General features: G+C 29.6%; 1 protein-coding gene across 3 annotated transcripts in view; it reads left to right on the top strand.

Annotated features, from left to right (window-relative positions):
- The window catches only part of LOC135139053 (dnaJ homolog subfamily C member 5), a 41,345-nt gene that overhangs the window by 9,105 nt on the left and 9,472 nt on the right, over window positions 1-22,768 (top strand). The window contains exons 4-5 of one of the 3 annotated variants that reach the window (XM_064069143.1): window positions 5,798-5,851; window positions 15,446-15,578. In XM_064069143.1, coding sequence (XP_063925213.1) covers window positions 5,798-5,851; window positions 15,446-15,578 — 187 coding nt within the window. Of the gene's footprint in view, window positions 1-5,797; window positions 5,852-15,445; window positions 15,627-22,768 lie in introns of all 3 variants that reach the window. The other 2 variants (XM_064069142.1, XM_064069144.1) reach the window with 2 other exon arrangements.

Here is a 22,768-nt window from a genome sequence, read left to right as displayed (position 1 = left end):
GCGCTAATATTATTAGAGATAGCAAAAAAAACTCTAAAATTATTTTTAACGATAAACAGTATTCTGGTTTTAAGGCGTAACACAATTTTTTTTTAATGAAACACCATATGTATTTTTACATTTTCTCATTAGCCTCTTCCTAAGCTTTATATTCCAATTATTTCAATTGGAATTCAATTATCTGTCTGTCTGTCGTCTGTGTCGATTTTTATTAAAGATATAATCTCCGCAACTACCGGACTGATTGTTGTCAAATTTTATAGATGCGTGTGTTAAGAATATCGTGTATATGTTATTTACCATCTGGTAAAACGCTAACTAAAATTTGTCAAATGATCTCCATCAACAATTTTATGACGTCAGCTCAACATTTTGCCCAGTAAAGGATTTTTAAATTTTATCAAATTATGTGCTTCTATACAGGTGGGTTATGAATCCGACTTGATTTTGTTTATTTTTGTTGTATTTATTTTATTTTTTCTCTTATTCAAATCAAAAATGGTTTACCCAAAATAATATTCGGAAACGCTGAATAAATGGTCAAACTTCAACATTGAATGCTTACGTAATTTGGTGACATACTGAGTAGAGCACAAATAAAAAATCACACGGTATTATATAACGTTATTACATAAAAAAATGTAAAGCCCTGATACGCACAAATGTATTAGATTCACAAAAAAAACGCCGATATGGTTGACGTAATACGAATTATCGTCATTAGCAAACATGATAATGCGCACTACGTGACCTTGATCTTCTGCAGTATAGATTACTCAATTCTTCCTCATTGTAGTGCGCGATTGATTAAGTATGCGTACATTTTTTAATTTTATCTCTTTTAACATTTCCTATGTCAGAGAAGTTCAGTGCTCTTGACGTTGATATACATTCAAAATGGTCGGCAACACACTAAAGTGTGCTGTACTGATGAGACCATGGAGATTGAAACTACAGTTTATTGCTTTTTATTATGTTGTCTAGTTTTCCGAGTTTGTAATTTTTAGCGATACATTGAGTCCCTAAAAAAATGAAACGTTTTTCTAGAGTATGTATCATGAAAAATGTTGGGCATTTTTAGTTGAGATAATCAGTAAAAATATGACTGAATAAAAACTTCTTTCTGTTGAATTTTCACGTTTTAAGTTCTAAGATAATTAAATGTATTTAGTTAAGTTTTTTGTTTAAACATGTATAAAAAGTCAGTATTTTGAACATTTGATTATTTATTTTACTTGGTAGTGAGTACTATCTTAAACTTCCATGAAGTATGGCTTATTTCGATTTATAATAGTAACAGTTTGTTCTTATTCTGCTTTAAACAGTAATTATGTATTTGATGTATTTGTTAAACTTTTGTAGTTTACGAAAGTTATTTCAGAACAAAAAAAAATGGTTGAAGGTAATTGCAACAGAACTTCCCTCGATCCCAATAAATCCGGCTTCTGTTTTCTGATAATTTCTATAATGTTAAAACAAGTGGTGTAAATCAACACTCCCGCAACTTTTTTGACCTGAATTTTAAACTTCTTCAATTTTTATTTTTTTTGGTTCTTTAGTTTTTCGATTTGCAATTTTTCGAGTTTTCAAGTTTAAATTTTTCAGTTTTTTAGATTTAAAATTTCTAGAGTTTTCAATTTTTAATTTTTGTTTTGGATTCTTTAATTTTTCATTTCTTCAAATTTTCTGTTTGTAATTTTTCGTTTCGGTTTTTTATGTTTACAATTTTCCGATTTATATTTTTTTGAGTTTTCAATTTACAATTTTTAATTTTTTTTTGTTCTTCAGTTATACGATATTAAGTCTTTGAATGTCCATTTTGAAATTTTTCAGTTATTCGGTTTTTCAACTTTTGGATGTTTCAATTTTTAGATTTTGCAATTTTTGAAATTGCAATTTTACGAGTTTTAAATTTTTAATTTTTCAATTTTTCATTAAAATTTTTCGATTTGCAATTTTTTATTCTGGTTTCTGTTATCTTTATTTTTAATTTTTCGGTTTTTCAAAGTTGTGATTTTGTTTTTTTTTTCAATAACCAAAATTTTTCAATTTTGCCGTTTTTCAACTTTTAGATTTTTTCGATTAATTTTTCGGTTCTTCAGTATTTGATCTGCAATTTTTTTTGTTTTCATTTCATATGTAATAATAATGATTTTTAAAATTTCCCACTTTTTCAATTTTACGATTTCAGAATTTTTACGTTTTCCAATTATTGAATTTTAAAATTTTTAAATTTATTCGATTTTTCAATTTTTTCTATCCGATTCGTTTTTCTTTCCAATTTTTCGATTCATTAATTTTTGTTCCAATTTTAAGTTTCATGATTTTTAGTTTTTCGTTTCTTCTGCTTTTCGATTTGAAATTTTTAATTTTCCTCTTTTCGATTTTGTAAATTCTCGTTTTTTTAGTTTTTCCATTTTTCAGTTTTTCGATTTTTCTACTTTTTCCAATGGAAAAATTTCAACATTGTAACATGAATGATGAAAAATCAAAAATGAAATTGACGGAAAAGTATAAAAGGAATACTTTTGGAAAATCTAAAAACTGGAAATCAGGAACTTCAAATTGAAGAAACGAATAATTGAAAAACCGAAAGATTAAAAATTAAGTAACTTCAAAATCGAAATTTCTTCTTTTCAGTTTTTCAATTCATTACTTTCGATTTTTAGTTTCAATTTTTCGTTCCTTCGGTTTTTCGATTTCCCACTTTTTCGATGTAGCAATTTCTCGTTTTTTCCGTTTCTCGATTTTTCAATTTTTTCCGATTTTTGCATTTTTGGTTTTTCAACTTTTCGAATCAAAAAAACGCAAAAATTGCGAAACTATAAAATTGCAATTTTTCGTTTCGGCTTTTTAAATAAATTATTTTTTCAATTTTTCGTTTCTTCAATTGTACCATGCAAATTTTCAAGTTGTCATTTTAAAGTTTTTCTTTCCAATTTTTCGATTCATTAATTTTTAATTTAAGTTTCACGATTTTTTGTTTTTCAATGTTTCAATTTTTCGTTTCTTCGGTTTTCCGATTTGAAATTTTTAATTTTCTTTTTTTCGATTTTGCAAATTTCCTTTTTTTCAGATTTTCCATTTTTCAATTTTTTCGAATTTTTTAGTTTTTCGATTTTTCAGTTTTTCGGTTTTTCAACTTTTTCCAATGGAAAAATTACAAAATTGTAAAATTGAAAAATCAAAAATGAAATTACGGAAAAGTTTAAAATGAATACTTTTGGAGAATCTAAAAAGTGGAAATCAGGAACTTGAAATTGAAGAAACGAATAATTGAAAAACTGAAAGATTAAAAATTGGGAAACTTCAAAATGGAATTTTCTTCTTTTCAGTTTTTCGATTCATTACTTTTTTCGTTTTTTCAGTTTCTCGATTTTTCAATTTTTTCCGATTTTTCAATTTTTGATTTTTCAACTTTTCAAAACAAAAAAACGGAAAAATTGCTATGAAAATTAAAAAAAAAATGAAAAAAGGAAAGTACAAAATGAAAACTTTGAAACATCTAAAAATTGTAAATCAAGAACTTGAGAAATTGAAGAAACGGAAAATTGAAAAAACGAAATATAAGAAATTAAAGAAATCGGAATTGAGAAATTGAAAATTTGCAAAATTGAAAAATTTAAAAACTGGAAAATCGAAGAAAAAATTAAAGATTGAAAATTTGAAAAATTGAATAATGGAAAAATTAGCAAGTCGAAAGAAACATTGAAAAAATAAAAGAAACGAAAAAACGAAAAATTGTGATATAAAATCGAAAACATGAAAATTAGAAAACTTAAATTTTTCGGTTTTTCTGTGTCTTGGTCTAATGATTTTTCTTTTTTCAATGTGAAATTTTTGAATTTTTACGATTTTTCTTTTGCGCTTTTTCGATTTTCAATTTTTCGATTTTTCAAGTTTGATAAAATTTTTCAGTTTCATGATTTCTCTAGTTTTCATTATTTCAAATAAATATGGTGATAATTTTTAAAATACTTCACTTTTTCATTTATTCGACTTTTCAATTTTTCGATTTTTACTTTTTCAGTTTTTCGATTCTTCCATTTTTCATTTCTTCAAAGTTTGCAATTTTTGGTTTCGATTTTTTAAATAAATTATTTTTTCAATTTTTCGTTGCTTCAATTTTTCGATTTGCAATTTTTCATTTTTTGTTATATCTTTCCGCTTCTCGATTTTTCAGTTTTTCGTTTCTTCAGTTTTTGCTTAGCAAGATTTCTAGTTTTCATTATAAATATGTAATTATTATAATAAACAAAAAAAAAACACTTTCAATTGTACGATTTTATAATTTTCCTATTTTTCAATTATTATTGGATTTTAAAACTTTTTCGTTTATTCGATTTTTATTTTTATATCATTTTATTCGATTTTCCAATTTTTCGATCTTCCAATCTTACAGTTTTTCGACTATACAATTTTGACGATTCTGTAATTTTTTGATTTTACAATTTTTGGGTTTTCCAATTCTTCGATTTGATTCGTTTTTCTTAACAATTTTTCGATTTATTACTTTTTTTGATTTTAAAGTTTCACGATTTTTAGTTTTTCGATGTTTCAATTTGTCGTTTCTTCAGTTTTTCGATTTGAAATTTTTAATTTTCTTCTTTTCGATTTCGCAAATTTTCGTTTTTTCAGGTTTTCCATTTTTCAATTTTTTCGAATTTTTTAGTTTTTCGATTTTTCAGTTTTTCGGTTTTTCAACTTTTTCCAATGGAAAAATTGCAAAATTGAAAAATCAAAAATGAATACTTTTGGAAAATCTAAAAATTGAAAGTCAGGAACTTGAAATTGAAAAACCGAAACTGAGAAACTTCAAAATTGAAAAACGAAATATTGTAAAATCGAAATATTGAAAATTAAAGAAATCGTAAAATCGAGGAATCGAAAGAGATTGAAAATTTAAAAAATTGAATAATAGAAAAAATAAAGGAAATGAAAAAATGAAAAATTATGATATTAAACCAAGAAAATGAAAATTAAAAAATCGGGAAAATGAAAAATAAAAATTAAGAATTTGAAAAATTGGAGAAACGAAAAATTGAAAAATTCCCATATCAAAAAATTGGTCGAAGGTAAATAAATCCAGATTTTTCAAAAAAATTAAAAGATATGCTTTTGCGAATTTATTTTAATATTACCTCTTCCGATTTTTTTCCCAGAAATCTGAAACTGAACACGGATTCATAAACCATATTTAAAAGAAAGATTATCGTATTTTATAAAATTCAAAATAATATTTACTATTGTAAATTTTGTAGATGATGTCATCCAATGGTTGGTAGGGATATTTATTGAAATTTTGATTAGTGGTTTAGCATATATAAAATTTGACAACAATCGTTCTAGTACAGACAGACAGACAGATAGACAAACAAACGGAAACGAGAGATCTATATTTTCGTACTCTATGGGTCATGAAAAGTCGAGAAAACTAAAAGTAGTCAGTCGTCCAACGAGTTTTAATAGATGGGAAACGATATTTGTATTAACGAAATTTTTATTTTATATTTTAAGCTCAACATCTAGAGAACATTTCGTACTAATCCTGCTTGATTTTTACATAAAAATATGTTTCTTTATCCCAGTTTTTTAATTTATTTATGTTTTTAATTAAAGCTTGCGTTCATCATTAACCCGTCCACGAACACACCGTCCACCATTCTACAAACCCACCCCCCACTTTTATTTTATGCACAATTTACATGCGTCTGCTAACCGCATTTTTTGTTATTTTTTATTTTTTGTTTTGATTTTGTTTTCCGTTGGTCGTTCTCATACGTAGTGATGTTTTCAGCGAGACCAAGGTCCAAGTAGTAATCAACCTGTTACGTCCCAGCCAGGTAAAAGGGTGAGTTTTGTTTTACAGCGTTATGGTAACAATCAGTTTCGATTATTTTTTCTGTAAATTAATTCTGTGGTTGTTGGGCGCCGAAAAGCGGAAAGTTTTGCCAAAAGACGTAGTACATATGTGTATATAGTGTGTGTCGCATGTTAACCTGTACCTTCATTCCCTCCCATTCATTGCCATTTCACTATTAGTTTGCAGCACCGTAGAGCTAGACATATGAATAGCGAAATGCGCTTGTTTTTGTTTTCTTAATAGGCGAAAATCGATGGAGTTGTGGAGTTTGGATTGTGAGGGTGAACTCGGTGAGCAAAATGTGAGTATCGAAAATTGTTTTCGTTGAATTATAATAATAACGTGAAGGAGATAACACTGGGTGTACTCCTATTTCAAAAACAATGATTCATTTGGCGGTTTCACTAAACCATAAAAAAATAACTGCCTACACTGTAAGTGCGATAGCGTCGGACTCAGAAGCCGTCCTTGTTTTATTACTCTACGCTTCATTTCGGATTTTATTTTCAGCTACCTTATCATTTGTTGACAATAAATGAGATCGGGTTTAGCGAAAAATGGAATGGTAAAATCAGGTCGACGAAGACGGAAATGCGCTTAGCCACGATATTGTTTTATCAATGGCGATTAGTCACGTTACGTATTTTTTATTTGTGCTATTTTTATTACCATGTGATCGCATAAAACTAATTGTCATGTGGTGATTCATTTGATTTTTATTTTTGTAAAGAGATATGTTTACGTCGGATTATTTCTTCATGAGAGTAAATTAAGAAACTTCTTATCAATATCAATCCTCGTGTGTGGTTATTATGTATAGTTTTCTTACACGCAGTCAGTTTTCAAACATGCCATTGTTATTTAGGAGACGTAGGAGAAGTTTATAATGGAAGAAATTATAATCAGTCCGTTAAATATGCTAATTTAATAGACTTCTACGTTTTTGTTAAGTAGGATTTTATTTTTCTGATCAAACTTTTCTATCCCATGGTCAACGATGTGGTCAGTAATCTATTATTGCCTTTTTTAAGAAGCACCGACAAAGTGTAAGAAAGTTAGGTTATGATTGATATTTCTGACGGTCATCACAACGAGGCGGCACAATCACCAAATTTCAAAGCCAACTTGATGTAACGTTTAAAATTTGATTAAACGCAAGTTTCCTTTTTTTGTCGATTTTTTTAATGTGTGTACAGTGTACAGTTCATAGTTCTTTATTTATCCGTACATGATTTCTAGCACACTATTAAAACAATTTTTTTGTTTTTTTTTTTGTGATACTTTTCGTCCATATAATTACAAATTTGCCTCCATCAATTTACTGATTATATATAATTTATAACAAACAACACGACACGGATCAATTTTCATGAGTGAATTATTTATTGAAGTTGTAATTGCCCAGTAAATAATGGATTAAAAAAAAAAGAAAAAGTGTATTATGAAAGGTTCCTTTTCTGATACAATAGGGTATAATATAATGAGTAAACTAATATTTAACATTTGGATTATATGTATTGTTCGAAACGTAGCAGATGTAGATTTTTTATTTGGTATCAATGTTCTAATTTTTGTATATTGATTCTATGTATGTATGTGATACATTCAGTAGTAATTTTGACTTAGAAAAAGCTGTCAAGAATTGATAATTTTGTTTTTCAGTTATTCGATTTTTCATCTTCGTTTCGTCAATTTTTCGATTGGCTATTTTTTGATTTTTCTATTTTTTGATTTTTCAGTGTCTAGATTTTTAATTTTCGATCTGCAATTTTTCGATTGTTCAGTTTTTCAATTTGAGTTTTTGAAAATTTCTTGATACTCAATTTGTAATTTTTCAACAACAAAAAACTATTGAAACTGAAATTTTGAACAATTATTTTAATGTTGTTCTGATGTTTTCGATTTTCGCCTGCAATTTTGGTGCGAAAATGAACGAAAAGTTGTAAAAGCAACAAATTTTATCTAAGCTTAAAAAAGCACAAATTGAAAAATTGAAAAATCGAAAAATTAAGAAGGGAGAGATGCTGAAAAATAGAATAATTGAAAAATTGCAAATCAAAAATTGAGGAAATGCGAAACTGATACACTAAAAAGTGGAAAAATTGAAGAAACTAAAATTTATTTTTTTTCCTTCAATTTTTCGATTTCAGTTTTTCAAGTTTTCAGTTTAAAATTTTTCAGTTTTCGAATTTTTCAAATATTCGATTTTTCAACTCTTCGTTTCGTCAATTTTTCGATTGGCTATTTTTTTGATTTTTCATTGTGTAGGTTTTTAATTTTCCGATTTGCAATTTTTTGGGTCTGCAGTTTTTCGATTGTTTAATTTTTCGATTTGCAATTTTTTGAATTAATCATTTTTCGTTTCTTCAGTTTTTCAACTTGTGATTAGTAAATTTTTTGCTACTTAATTTTTTAATTTTTCAACAAAAAATTAGCAGTTTTTTACGGTTTTTCAATGTTTGGATTTTTTAGCTTCCTTATTTTTCCATATTTCGTTTCTTCAATCTTTCGATTTCAGTTTTTCAAGTTTTCAATTTAAAATTTGTCAGCTTTCGAATTTTTCAAATATTCGATTTTTCAACTCTTCGTTTCGTCAATTTTTCGATTGGCTATTTTTTGATTTTTCAGTTCCTAGGTTTTTTATTTTCCGATTTTCAATTTTTTTGGGTCTTCAGTTTTTCGATTGTTTAATTTTTCGTTTCTTCAATTTTTCGATTTGCAGTTTTTCGAATTAATCATTTTTCGTTTCTTCAGTTTACAATATGTGATTTAGTACATTTTTTGCTACCTGATTTTTTAATTTTTCAACAAAATATTAGCAGTTTTTCGGATTTTCAATGTTTGGATTTTTTAGCTTCCCTATTTTTCCATTTTTCGTTTCTTCAATTTTTCGATTTGCAGTTTTTCGAATTAATCATTTTTCGTTTCTTCAGTTTTTCAACTTGTGATTAGTAAATTTTTTGCTACTTAATTTTTTAATTTTTCAACAAAAAATTAGCAGTTTTTACGGTTTTTCAATGTTTGGATTTTTTAGCTTCCTTATTTTTCCATATTTCGTTTCTTCAATCTTTCGATTTCAGTTTTTCAAGTTTTCAATTTAAAATTTGTCAGCTTTCGAATTTTTCAAATATTCGATTTTTCAACTCTTCGTTTCGTCAATTTTTCGATTGGCTACTTTTTGATTTTTCAGTGCCTAGGTTTTTAGTTTTCCGATTTGCAATTTTTTTGGGTCTTCAGTTTTTCGATTGGTTAATTTTTCGTTTCTTCAATCTTTCGATTTGCGGTTTTTCGAATTAATCATTTTTCGCTTCTTCAGTTTTTCAATTTGTGGTTTAGTAAATTTTTTGCTACTTAATTTTTTAATTTTTCAACAAAAAATTAGCAGTTTTTCGGTTTTTCAATGTTTGGATTTTTGGCTTCCCTATTTTTCCATTTTTCGTTTCTTCAATTTTTCGATTTCAGTTTTTCAAGTTTTCAGTTTAAAATTTTTCAGCTTTCGAATTTTTCAAGTATTCGATTTTTCAACTCTTCGTTTCGTCAATTTTTCGATTGGCTATTTTTTTATTTTTCAGTGTCTAGGTTTTTAATTTTCCGATTTGTAATTTTTTGGGTCTTCAGTTTTTCGATTGTTTAATTTTTCGTTTCTTCAATTTTTCGATTTACAGTTTTTCGAATTAATCATTTTTTGTTTCTTCAGTTTTTCAATATGTGATTTAGTACATTTTTTGCTACCTGATTTTTTAATTTTTCAACAAAAAATTAGCAGTTTTTCGGATTTTCAATGTTTGGATTTTTTAGCTTCCCTATTTTTCCATTTTTCGTTTCTTCAATTTTTCGATTCGCAGTTTTTCGAATTAATCATTTTTCGTTTCTTCAGTTTTTCAATTTGTGATTTGGTAATTTTTTTGCTACTTAATTTTTTAATTTTTCAACAAAAAATTAGCACTTTTTACGGTTTTTCAATGTTTGGATTTTTTAGCTTCCTTATTTTTCCATATTTCGTTTCTTCAATCTTTCGATTTCAGTTTTTCAAGTTTTCAATTTAAAATTTGTCAGCTTTCGAATTTTTCAAATATGTATTCGATTTTTCAACTCTTCGTTTCGTCAATTTTTCGATTGGCTACTTTTTGATTTTTCAGTGCCTAGGTTTTTAATTTTCCGATTTGCAATTTTTTTGGGTCTTCAGTTTTTCGATTGGTTAATTTTTCGTTTCTTCAATTTTTCGATTTGCAGTTTTTCGAATTAATCATTTTTCGTTTCTTCAGTTTTTCAATTTGTGATTTGGTAAATTTTTTGCTACTTAATTTTTTAATTTTTCAACAAAAAATTAGGAGTTTTTCGGTTTTTCAATGTTTGGATTTTTTAGCTTCCTTATTTTTCCATTTTTCGTTTTTTCAATTTTTCGATTTCAGTTTTTCAAGTTTTCAGTTTAAAATTTTTGAGCTTTTGATTTTTCAAATGTTCGATTTTTCAACTCTTCGTTTCGTCAATTTGTCGATTGTCTATTTTTTGATTTTTTAGTGCATAGGTTTTTAATTTTCCGATTTGTAATTTTTTTGGGTCTTCAGTTTTTCGATTGTTTAATTTTTCGTTTCTTCAATTTTTCGATTTGCAGTTTTTCGAATTAATCATTTTTCGTTTCTTTAGTTTTTCAATTTGTGATTTGGTAATTTTTTTGCTACTTAATTTTTTAATTTTTCAACAAAAAATTAGCAGTTTTTCGGTTTTTCAGCTTCCTTATTTTTCGTTTCTTCAATTTTTCGATATCAGTTTTTCAAATTTTCAGTTTAAAATTTTTCTGCTTTTGATTTTTCAAATATTCGATTTTTTAACTCTTCGTTTCATCAATTTTTCGGTTGGCTATTTTTTGTGTTTGTATTTTTGGATTTTTCAGTGTCCAGATTTTTTAATTTTCGATTTCCAATTTTTTTTTCTTTTTCAATTTGTGGATTGTTCAATTTTTCATTTATCAATTTCCCGATTTGCAGTTTTTTCCTGTAATTTTGGTGTGCGAATCATCATTACAGTTTTTCTTCAAAAATTGTAAAACCGAAAAATTGAAAAAACGAAAAGTTGTAAAAGCAAAAAATTGTATCTAAACTTGAAAAATAACAAATCGAAAAACTAAAAAATCGAAAAATTAAGAAGAGAGATGCTGAAAAATAGAATCATTAAAAAGTTGCAAATCAAAAATTGAAGAAATGTGAAACTAATACGCTGAGAAATCGAAAAATTGAAAAAACTAAAATTTATTAATTCGAAAAGCAGAAAGTCGAAAAATTGAACAACTGTTAAAGTGGGTGAATTGAAAAATTCAAAGCTGAATTCGATCTCCTGAAAACTCGAAAAATTTTGAGATCGAAAAATTAAAAATCGAGAAGTTGAAAATTTGAACAATTGGACTGAGAAATCGAAAAATTGAAGAAACTTAAAATCCAAAAATCCAAAAATGAAAAAAATAAAAAACGAGGAGGAGAAAAGTAGTAAATTTAATAATAATGAAAAATTGAAAATCCGGAAAATGGAAAATCGAAAATTGAAGAAACGAAAAGATGAAAAATCGAAGAATCGAGAACATTGCAAATCGAAAAATTGGACGATTGAAAAATTAAAAAAGTTGAAGTGGATGAATTGAAAAATCGAAGAAACGAAAAGATGATAAATCGAATTGGAAAATTCAAAAAATGAAATTGAAAACTTTGAAATTGAAAACTCGAATAATTGCAAATCGAATAATTAAAAATCCAGAAGCTGAAATTGAAAAATGGCGAGTTGAAAAATTGAAGAAATAGAAAATTGAAAAATCGAGAACATTGCAAATCGAAAAATTGGACAACTGAAAAATTGAAAAATGTGAAATGGATGAATGGAAAAATTGAAGAAACGAAAAGATGATAAATCGAATTTCAAAAATTGAAATTAACTCGAATAATTTAAATCGAAAAATTAAAAATCGTGAAGCTGAAATTGAAAAATGGTGGGTTGAGAAATTGAAGAAATAGAGAATTAAAAATCGAGAAAATGGCAACTCGAAAAGTTCAAAAATCGAAAAATTGAAGAAATAAAAAGTTGATAAATCGAATAATTGAAAAATTCGATGAAATGAAAATTTTAAATTGAAACTCGCAAAATTGCAGAATGAAAAGCCGAAAAATCGACTAACTGAAAAATCAAGAGATTGAAAAACCGAAAAATTGAAGGAACGAAAATTTGAAAAATCGAAAAAATTCAAAAATTGAAATCAATCCCTTGAAAAAATTTTGAAATTGCAAACTTGAAAAATTGCAAATCGAAAAATTGAAGAATTAAAAAATGCCAAATTGAAAAATTGAAGAATTAAAAAATTGCAAATCGGAAAATCCCAAAAATACCCACCTGAAAAATTGAGAAAACTAGAAGATGAATTTACAATTGAAAAATTGAAGAAATGACAAGTTGAAATATTGAGAAATTAAGAAAAGTTGAAAACTCAAAAATTGAAAATCGTGAATTGAATAAATCAAATTTTTAGTTTTTGAATGACATATTCGATGTAAATGAACAACTTCAAAATTTGAAATTGGTCAAATTTTAAGTAGAAAACGTGAAAAATTGCCAAATAAAAATTGAGAAACTAATTAATCGTGTGGTAATGGAAAATTGAAAAATCAGAAAATTCGAAAAATTGACATACCGTAAAATCGAAAAACTGGAGAATCTTTAAAAGTTTATAATGCAAATTGGTGCTAATTTTAAGTTTTCAATTTCCCAATTGTTCAATTTACCGATTTCTTTAATTTTCAATATTTCGATTTTACAATACTGTTACGTTGAACGGGTATTAAAATCGGCGTGGGAAAAACTCAACAATTTTATTTCTTAGTAACTCGGATTTACACGATCAATTACAGAGTAATTATGTACAGAATAATTCCGACGCAACATTCACTGGGTTTTCTCGACACTCGTTGGACTCGACTTGTTAACTGAATTCAGTCATTGTCTGGACTGCATAAACTGCTCCCGACGGTGGTTCCTATTTAAACAGCCGCTTCTAGGCTTATTCTCGAACGTCCGTCGCGGACATCCGCTTCCAGACTTTTCTCCGGCCGCCGTCACGGACAATGAGTCATCCTCGCCGTATATACTAGAACCCATAGGCGTCGTATATGGGTTTATTTCGTAACAATACCTATTTCGTTTTTTTGATTTTTAAGTTTCTTCAATTTTTCAAGTTCTTGACTTAATTTTAGATTTTTCAAGTTTTCATTTTACACTTTTTCGTTTTTTCAATTGTACAGTTTTGAAATTTTTCAATTTTTTTGATTCGAAAAGTTGAAAAATCGAAAAATTGAAACTCAAAAAGCTAAAAAATCGGAAAAAAATGGAAGAATCGGAAAACTGAAAAAACGAAATATTGCAAATCGCGGAGCTGAAGAAATAAAAAATTCAAACATTGAAATATGTACTAAAAATTGTATACAAGTCGAAAAATTGTAACATTGAAAGATCGAAAAATTGAAAAATCGAATAAAATGATAAAAAAATGAATAAAAATAAAAATCGACTAAATGAAAAAGTTTTAAAATCCAATGATTGAAAAATGCAAAAAATGTAAAAGTTATAATTATTGGTAATAATTTATTACTAATATATTTATAATGAAAACTAGAAATCTTGCAAACCAAAATCTGAAGAACCGACAAACTGAAAAATCGAGAAGCGGAAAAATATAGCATTGAAAAAACGCAAAAATGAAAAATCTAAAATTGAAAAATGAAAACCTAAAAAGTGCAAACTCCAAAAATTTCACATTGAATAAAAGAAAAATTGTTAAATCATAACATTGAAAAACCGAATAATTGAAGACTTGAAAAATTGAAATTTTTTAATTTTCATGTTCTCGATATTATACCAATTTTTCGTTTTTTCATTTTCTTTATTTTTTCAATGTTACTTTCGACTTTATATTTTTTCGGTTATTCAAATTTCAAATTTTTAATCTTTAATTTTTCAATTCCTGGATTTTCCAGTTTTTAAATTTTTCAATTTTTTAAATTTCGAATTTTTCAATTATCCAATTATCCAATTGTGCGAAAAAGTGAAAAAATTAAAATTGAAAAAACAAGAAATTACAAATTCGAAACATTGAAAAATCGAATATTTGGAAAAATAAAGGAAAGAAAAAACCGAAACGAGAAAATGCAAAATACAAAAATTGAAAAATTAAAAATTGAAAACTCGAGAAACTCAAATCGAAAAACTGAAGAAACAAGAAAAATGAAAAATTGAAGAATTGAAAAATTCAAGTTAGAAAACTGCGGGAGTGTTATTTATGCTACTGGTTTTTACTTTATAGGAGTTATCAGAAAAAAAAACGCAACCATTTTAAAAATTATTTCTGAGTCTCCCATTGGTTAAAATTGTATCATATTCGACAAAGGCAATTAATTCTATTCACCTCTTGTTTCTCGGTTAAGTCTTGTAATTTTAAACACAGTACTTATACAATCCATCATAATGAAAATCATTACAAAAAATATTGTTTCTGGACCCATTTAATGAAGTTTGACTTGTAAACTTTTGTGCTGAAAATTTGTTACATAAAAAAAGTATTCCTCTTTCATTTTTACAATAATTAATATTTATTTCTGTTTTAGCAACCATAAACTCACATTTTCACCCCCAGGCCTTTCATTATTCAAACACGGATAATTGCTTTTTGTAAAATAAAACTCTGCTTATAGTAATCTTGCCAGAAGCAGTTTTTTTTTTGCTAAATTTATCATTGTTACTCATTATTTTTTGGCCTCTTTACATCGTCCTTAAATTTGGCTCTAGCGCTTCTTGAGATTTTGACGTGAAGTTCATAATCCTTACATAATTGGGCTGATTCGTTAGGAGTATTTTCAAGTTTAATTTTGTTGGAAACTTTTTTTAAGATGTAAAATTCATCGTTTTCAACGAATTTTACATACTTTTGCGGTGAATAATAATTGATTTGTTTTCAAGTAATCAACATACAGTGTACTGTGCGTACAAAATTTGACAACAATCGATCTAGTAGTTTCAGAGATTATGTTTAGTAAAAATTGATACAGACGGAAACAGGAGACCACTCTTGAGGTCATTGAACGTCGAGAAAGCATGAAAGTGGTAAGTCGCCCGATTGTCTCGGCTCAGGAAGTAAAAACAATCAACAAATATGGGTAGTGTTTGTTATTGTCACTGGTCCATGAGATAACGCGAATTTCTCGTAAGAATACTATTGTAGCCACGAATATGCCTTCCTCTAATGCACTATTTCCCCCAAAAATAGTATTAAAAGACCCGACGTACCAACCCATTATAATAAAATTTTTACCAGCTCGCCGAATTTTAATCTTCAACCTCACCGAGTTCGCCCTCGCAGACCGTCCACCCTTCCGGGTTTTCGCCGAGTGCCTGACGTTAATGTCTCTCTCCCCTGAATTTTTTATGTTGCGGCTTGGTGCGGGGACGTTTTCTTTTCTTGTAACTACATACTCTTAGACCGACAACAAGATCGTCGATGCATCGCTGCTCCCAGCCCACTTCACCACGTGAATGTGTTTATGCTTCCAGGAGGACGCATCCGACGATGAGCCGGCGATCGGTTCGCCTAGGAACGATTCGCCGCCGGTTACCGCACAACCGTCGCCCAAGAAGGGTCCTAACGCCCCCGTTTACGCCATGCCGCCGCCGACGTCCAATTTAGGTGAGAGCGCGGCACTAAATCAGGGAGACGTGCCAGTCTATACGCCAGGTACGCTTTTACATGTCTTCTTTTCGATGCTTTTCGAAGTAGACGGATAGTGTGGCTTGCGTGAGATGTGATTGAAGGGGGGGGACGATGCGGTAGAAAGTTCTTGCAAAAGTTGTGTTTTTCGGTCCAGTGTTCAAGGTGATGCAGTAAAGCGAGTTGATTTTGGCCTTCTTGGTGCAAGTCGTGGTTCAAATACCTGCTGCAGTCCGTTTACCGAACAGATGGAGTGTAACGTGGGCACGATCACGCATTCCACTTATTGGTTTATGAGAGAAAGGCCTAAGTCAAATTGGTTTACTATAGGTACCGGATGATTTTTTGTTGATTTGTGATCTAGTTTTCCTAGAATTTGTTGAAAGAACAAGTTCGGTCGTAACTTAACACGCAATGACTTGAATGTATCATGTAGTAGTGATACGCAAACTGACTCTGCTGATGACGAAATAGTTTCCATATCTGTTGTTGCATAAAAACATTTGGTTACCAACGTTACAAATAGGGAATTGCAGCCTGAAGATAAACTTGCGGGAGCGTAATTTTAACCATTCATCCAGCTCTTGCAAAAGTAATGTTATCTGCCCTCGCTGTGCTGGGAACCATAGCCTTAAAGAGTACCAAGATGAGCAGCTGCGTTGTATAAATTGTACTACAATGAAATTGTCTGGAAATCATGATCAATGATTTACCTGCTAAGTGAATACCTGCTAAGATAAGACTGAATTTGGCAAATAACATCGCCTCTAAGAAAAGAGAGGGTGGGTGGGCGGGGCTAGTAGTAGAAGACTCTGTTGTCGCTAGAAATGAAAATTGTTCCAATTAAACGTGTGTATTATCCGTTCACGATCTTTATATAGTAGGGTTTTCCATGAAAATCTAGTAAGGTTGTTGCTATTCGATGGAGAAGAATAAAAATTCCATGAACTTTTTTCGTTAGGTTCTGTTTTATTAAATTAAAGGTTAAAAAATATGCCAGAAATATAAACATTGTTGCCGATACTTTCAGTTTTCAGTAGCAATGACCAAGTTAACGGTATCCATTTCTCAGAAAGCATACAACTTTACGCTATTTAAAACGGTTATTCGGCTTTTTGTAAGTGTTTATTTCATATGTAAGGAACAATCACTAAAATTTCACTTAAACATTGTTTTTATATGAATGGGGGTTCTACATACGACTATTGTCGCATGCCACATTTAGCATCTCGCTTTTAATTCTCAATCATCAGTTCGTTCTGCTCGCCCACTCTTAGAAATGGAAATTTCGACCTTTGTGAACAGCCTATTTCCATATCTTCCAACTTCTTTTTTCACTTTTCTAAGATTACTAAAAGGGTTGGTAAAAGACAACAATCTTGCTCTAGTGCTTTGATGGGTTTAGCTCTTCTGAAACATTTTTCCGGCCTTAAATTGAATGATTTATCTATATAGTTATTACTAATGCTTACGTAAGTGCTCTTTATTTGCTTTTACTAAGTACTTCCAAACGCTTATTAATAAGAACGTTACTATACGCCTTCTCCAGGTCCATGAAGAGTTACAAAAAAAATCAAAATGCTTAAAATTTGGTGCAAAGTAACAACGTGGATGATCTAACTAAAATTATACTTATTTTGTTGTACGTCAGGTAGTTTTTCACATACTACCTTGGTTAATTTAGAACGAAAGATGCGTAAAAATATCACCCCCCGACAAGCTACAATTCACTCCATTTCCATTATTTCGCTATGAAAATTTGTACCATCACCGTTATTCTCAAATTCAGATTCTGAATCAGATTCACCTAGCGAAATAATGAAAGGAGGTATAGATTCGTACGAAAGATTTCCCATATTTTTTCCCAATCTGCCAAAATAAGTTTTTCACAATGTTTACAAAAATTTTGCCACATGCTTGGAGTACATTTAGAAAGCGCCTCAAGCCATAGAAATTATAGTCATTTTCCATAGTTTGCTCCGGTAACTATGGAAAATTGAATTGTTTGAAAATAACGCGACTGTCAATTTGTAAATTCGATTAATAATTTAAATGGTTTAATTTTGCTTCTGAGCTCTGTTAATTGTGGAATTCGATGAAGATGAAGAGTTTGAAGGTGATTTTAACGTTAGTATTAGCACAGTATTAGTGAGATTAAGAAAAAGGGCGACGCAGCGAATGTGTGTTTGATTCCGGTGCTGTCATGATAACGTTTTACAGGCAAGGTGCCTGTAAAGCTGCCACGGTAACGCTTTACAGGCAGGGTGCGTGTAAAGGCTAATTTACCGAGTTAGTTCAGACGACAGTAAACGAGCTTTAACAAGACAAGAGGAAGTAAAAAATATTTTACAGCGTATTTTTACAATACAGAAAATATTTTCGAGACCCTCATAGTTACTTCTTCGAAAGAAAAATCGGGTCTGTCTTTTCGAAACTGCAAAAAACGTCATTTTATTGCAATTTTTTCTTGCAGTAAAAGTATTTTAGGTATTTTCTTTTTAAATAATGTCGCAATGATCTGTGAATCTGTCACAATGACAAATTATCTATGCTGACAAAATTAAAACATTTGTTTGCTTGATTAAAAAATTGCGTCTAATAATTCTAATCTAATAAATGAAGTAGAAAAGTGGCAATCCAGCTCAAAGCAAATGTCAGTCAGACTACTGACAGACAAAAAACTAAATCATCAAATCAGTTTATCCAACTTAAAGAAGAAATATGAAAGCCTACCTTACTAAGTATATAAAGATCGTGAATGGATAATAGGTACACTAATTAAATATAGCGAAGAATTGCAAAATGTCTATTATCAATCCGAACAATTCTTTTTGCATAATAAACTTGGCAAGATTTTTTCTGTACGAATTGAAACAAAAATAAAACCGAAAACGAATTGTAACTCATCATTAGAGAGCGGATTTATAAGCACAAAAAAATTAAGAATAAGCGCTTAAATAAGCGCAACATTTTCAATAAAAAAGTTTTATTTTAAGCAAAAAAGCATTAAATAAGCATAACACTTTCATTAAAAAAGTTGTATTTTAAAAAAGCATTAAAAACATAATCATATTACAAATCAAAGAACACTTCTTAGAACTTTGGATAAAATATTATTACAATAATCCTAGACTTTATATTTTACACACATATTTCAGTTTTCTTTAAAACAATTTTATGATTGTAATGTTCCAAGTTGTCCACTGTAAAATTTTTTCGCCGATCATTTAAAATGTGTTTAAAATTGGAGAATGTGCGTTCAACATCCACACTCGTTGTTGGCGCAAATTTGAATTTTGCAACTAATGTTGAATCTAACTCCAAATTTTCCACCTTCTGTCTTTGTAAAACACGAGCAACGTCGGAAAGAACACCGAAACCTGCATTTTTATGTAACACTTCGTCAAGTTTTTGAGATACTCTAGTACCAATATCACCCCTTACTGCGTTTGCTTGTTGTTTAAATTCTTTCACTAAGTTTATGGCATCTACCAACAACATGTTGGGTTTTTCTAACTTTTTTATTACCTCACATACGAATTGATAATTGCTTCTTAGAAAAGCTAGATCTTGTCGCAAATCTTTGTTTTCCAAAATATTTATGGAATCTTTAATCGATTGAGAAGAATCTTCGCTAAACTCCGTAACTACTTCCTCAAATTCTTTGATATATTTTTCATAATAAAATGTGGCCTGTAACCATGTTCCCAACCTCGTTATAATCGGCTCTGGGGGCAATGGTATGTTTGGAAATTTTTCCTTAAAATGTTGCACTCTTAGTGGGGCTTTAACAAAAATCTTTTTACCATTTGCCACTAATTTATTAACAGTAGGAAACTGCAAATGTTTTCCTTCAGCCACTCTGTTTAAACCGTGGGCAATGCAAGTCGACTGAATTAAATTGGGGTACAATATTTTTAGATTATTCCCTGCTTTCAACATATAACGAGCTGCATCCGAGATCGTCAATAAAATTTTATTCGCCGGTACGGCATTTGGCAAAAATAGTGACGTAAGACTGTCATTTACAAATTTGGTAATCGTATTGCCATTTGTTTTATCTAACATTTTCAAACTTACTACATACCTTCGACCAGGGAAATTTTGATTTAAGATTCCAACAATTAAACTTGCCACGTATCTTCCACAACTATCGGTTGTTTCATCGACAGCGAACCGTAAATAATTATCTCCAATGCGATGTTTAATTTCGTTGTAAACTTGCTGAAACACTGGGCCTACATAATTTTTTCGGAGGGTACTTTCAACCGGAATATGTCGATTGCAGTGTTTTTCAAGGAATTCTTGAAGAGGGCCTTTCTCCAATTTTTTTAAAGGTATATTGGACTGGATCATCATTTTACATAAATCGAAATTAAACTGAAACTGCTCATCTTTTGTGGAAGTAGATGCAACAGATTCATGTATGGTCTGCTGTTTAATTTTAGAAACTTCAAACATTTTCTTCCTTTCTACATGAAGAGTCGTTCTGACATGTTGCGTCACGTTATATTTTTTATCACTTTGAATCTAAGACAACGTACGTATACAGGATTAACAAACAAAAATAGATAAAAAAAAATAGTGGGCTTACGGTTTTCACACCAGCTCTGCAGAATATTTTGTTGTTTTCTAATTTTAATTCTGGAAAATCCCTTATCCACTCATCCGGCGTCGATTTTACTTTCGGCATTCTTTTAAAATATTAGTAATATTACCAAAAAGAACTCAACATATAACAAGGGAGAACCACGTATAACACTGTACTACGACAGATGCGATAGACTGATGGTTGTGAAATAAACTGTTCATTTACTTAAAAGTTTCCATTAGAAAAATTTTAAGGTAGGTAGTTGGGTACAATAATCCTTTTTTCTAGAAAATCTTCAACGGTCTTGCCGCAAAATGCCGAAAAAGAACATCTGGTTAAAAGCTTTAATTCATTATCAACGGAAGTAAGGATTTAAAGTCATAAAATCTATGGAGTATTTTTCCAATCCTATAATAAAATTTTATTACCCAAACGACCGGAACCTATTCACAGAAAGGATCTTGAGTAAGTGTACTTCAATGGTCAAGTCCAGGTAAAATGCATACGATACGATACGGCTAACTAACAAGTATTTGTCATCCCGACAAGGCCGGCATTTGAACAAAATATGCATTAAAACTCATATTCGTCGAAAAAAGCATTAAATAAGCATATAAGTTTTAATATGCATAAAACTGAAAAAAAAAGCAAATAAGCATTAAAAAAAATGTGTCAAATGACTCCAAACTGTATCATAGTTACAGATATAAAAAAGTTTTGAAGTGCTTACATTTTTCACAAAAAGCGTTAAACCTAGAAATCCGCTCTCTACTCATCATGAAAAAGGCCAAGATATTTCTGCCTCAGTTAATAAACGTCGTGAAAAGTACGATTTTTTTCGAAATTATTGTTTTAAAGAAGAATTGGCCCTGAAAATTCACGCTTTACACAAAGAAAACCGACATTTTAGGGCGAAAGATTGATTAGATTTTGCCCAGAAAGAATTAGAATTTACAAAAAGCCCTACTACTTTGTACAAAATATTGGATTTGATAAAATAATAAAAAAGCCAAACCATAAACGCTCCAAAACAAGGCAAAAGTTTTACGGTTCTTCATGCTGGCCACAAAAAAGGGTAGAATAGAAGATAGGGACTACCATGAGACGATGAATGAAAACCAGCTAATACCAGCACTAGATAAAATTGTTGGAAAAATTGACGTAGTAATGGACAACGCTCCTTATCATTCCATGTTGGTTGACAAATTACCTAATTCAAAATGTTCAAAATTAATTATACAGAAATAGCTGAAGGACCAAAACACTAATTTTGATATTTCAATGAAGAAAAAGATCTTTGGAACTTCTCGAAACCATACTTAGACGACACCAGGCAGAGCCAAAAATATGAAATTGATGAAATCTTGGCAAGGAAAAATTATAATGTATTACGCCCATACCATTGTCAATACAATCCAATTGAAATGGTGTAGGGGTTTTGCAGACAGAGTGTTTAATTTGTGGAAAGAAGCCTTGAAGATCTTATTAAGGCTGATCGGAAAAAGCTAATAGATTTATATCCTTGGCTGATTCTGACTCTGACGAATCTTTTGTTAGTAATGATTCGGAAAATAACTTAAATGTATTGTTCGCCTCAAAAGCTATGAAGACTGAATGATTTGCATAACGACAGTAGCGGCGAAAATGATGAGACTACTTAGACAGTAGTTATCGAATTAGTAGATTCATTTTTTTTGTAGTTGTTTACTAGCAATCATTTCTTGCAGATTCATTCAATTCCCTAAATTTATCATCATTGCAGTCTAGTAGCGACCTATCAATAGTAAATTCTGTCGTAGATGTTTCTCCTTCTGTAGTTAAAACTGCTGCACACTCTATTATCAAAATACTCGTGGTATTAACTCTACATTAAATGTAGAGTTAATACCAGTAGTAAATATTTATTGTGTTGTGATTTTGATTTTATCTGCCTTTCAGAAACTTGGCTTTCTATTTCTGTAAATTAATTAATTAAGCACAGTTTATGTTGTTAAGACGCGAGATTATAGACAACCCACCATAACACAAATTGTATGTTCTAAGCGACGACCTACGTAATTTGGTGACTTAATAGGGTTGAAAACTAAATCACAAATCAATAAATTACGCGGTATTCACTTTACGAGTAGCATAATTATTTATGTGTGTGAGGTTTGTTGCAATTAGGCGCCAGTCTGTAGTGTACAATGTACGAAATTTTGTCTGTGGCTTTAGAACTTGGTTAAAACCTGTTTAAACAAATAAAAATATATATTGTATAAAAAACGTGCCGAAATGTAACATATCTAAATCAATCCAAACAGGTTTAGTTATCTGACTACCGGTGATAAAAATTTAACCCTCAAACTTTATTAGCGGAACTAGTAGTTTCTGTTATCAATTAGTTATATGTCGATGTGCGATAAAAGTGAAGTTTAATTACATGTATAGATAGTAGCGCACAAAATCGGAGATAAGAGGGGCAAATGGAATTTCATGATCATTCTCTTTGAAAAATAGAAGTTTCGGAGTTTTCCACAGTTAGAGTTAAGATAAGAAAACGGAGGCCAGCTAGGTATATTGTGATGCTGAAAAAGTC

Source organism: Zophobas morio, unplaced genomic scaffold (assembly GCF_036711695.1).
Source record: "Zophobas morio isolate AGI-343-1 ecotype UQ-CSIRO unplaced genomic scaffold, CSIRO_AGI_Zmor_V1 ptg000030l, whole genome shotgun sequence".
Lineage (NCBI taxonomy): Eukaryota > Metazoa > Arthropoda > Insecta > Coleoptera > Tenebrionidae > Zophobas > Zophobas morio.
Note: the sequence above shows the minus strand (reverse complement) of the source record. Positions and strands in the feature narration are given on the sequence as shown.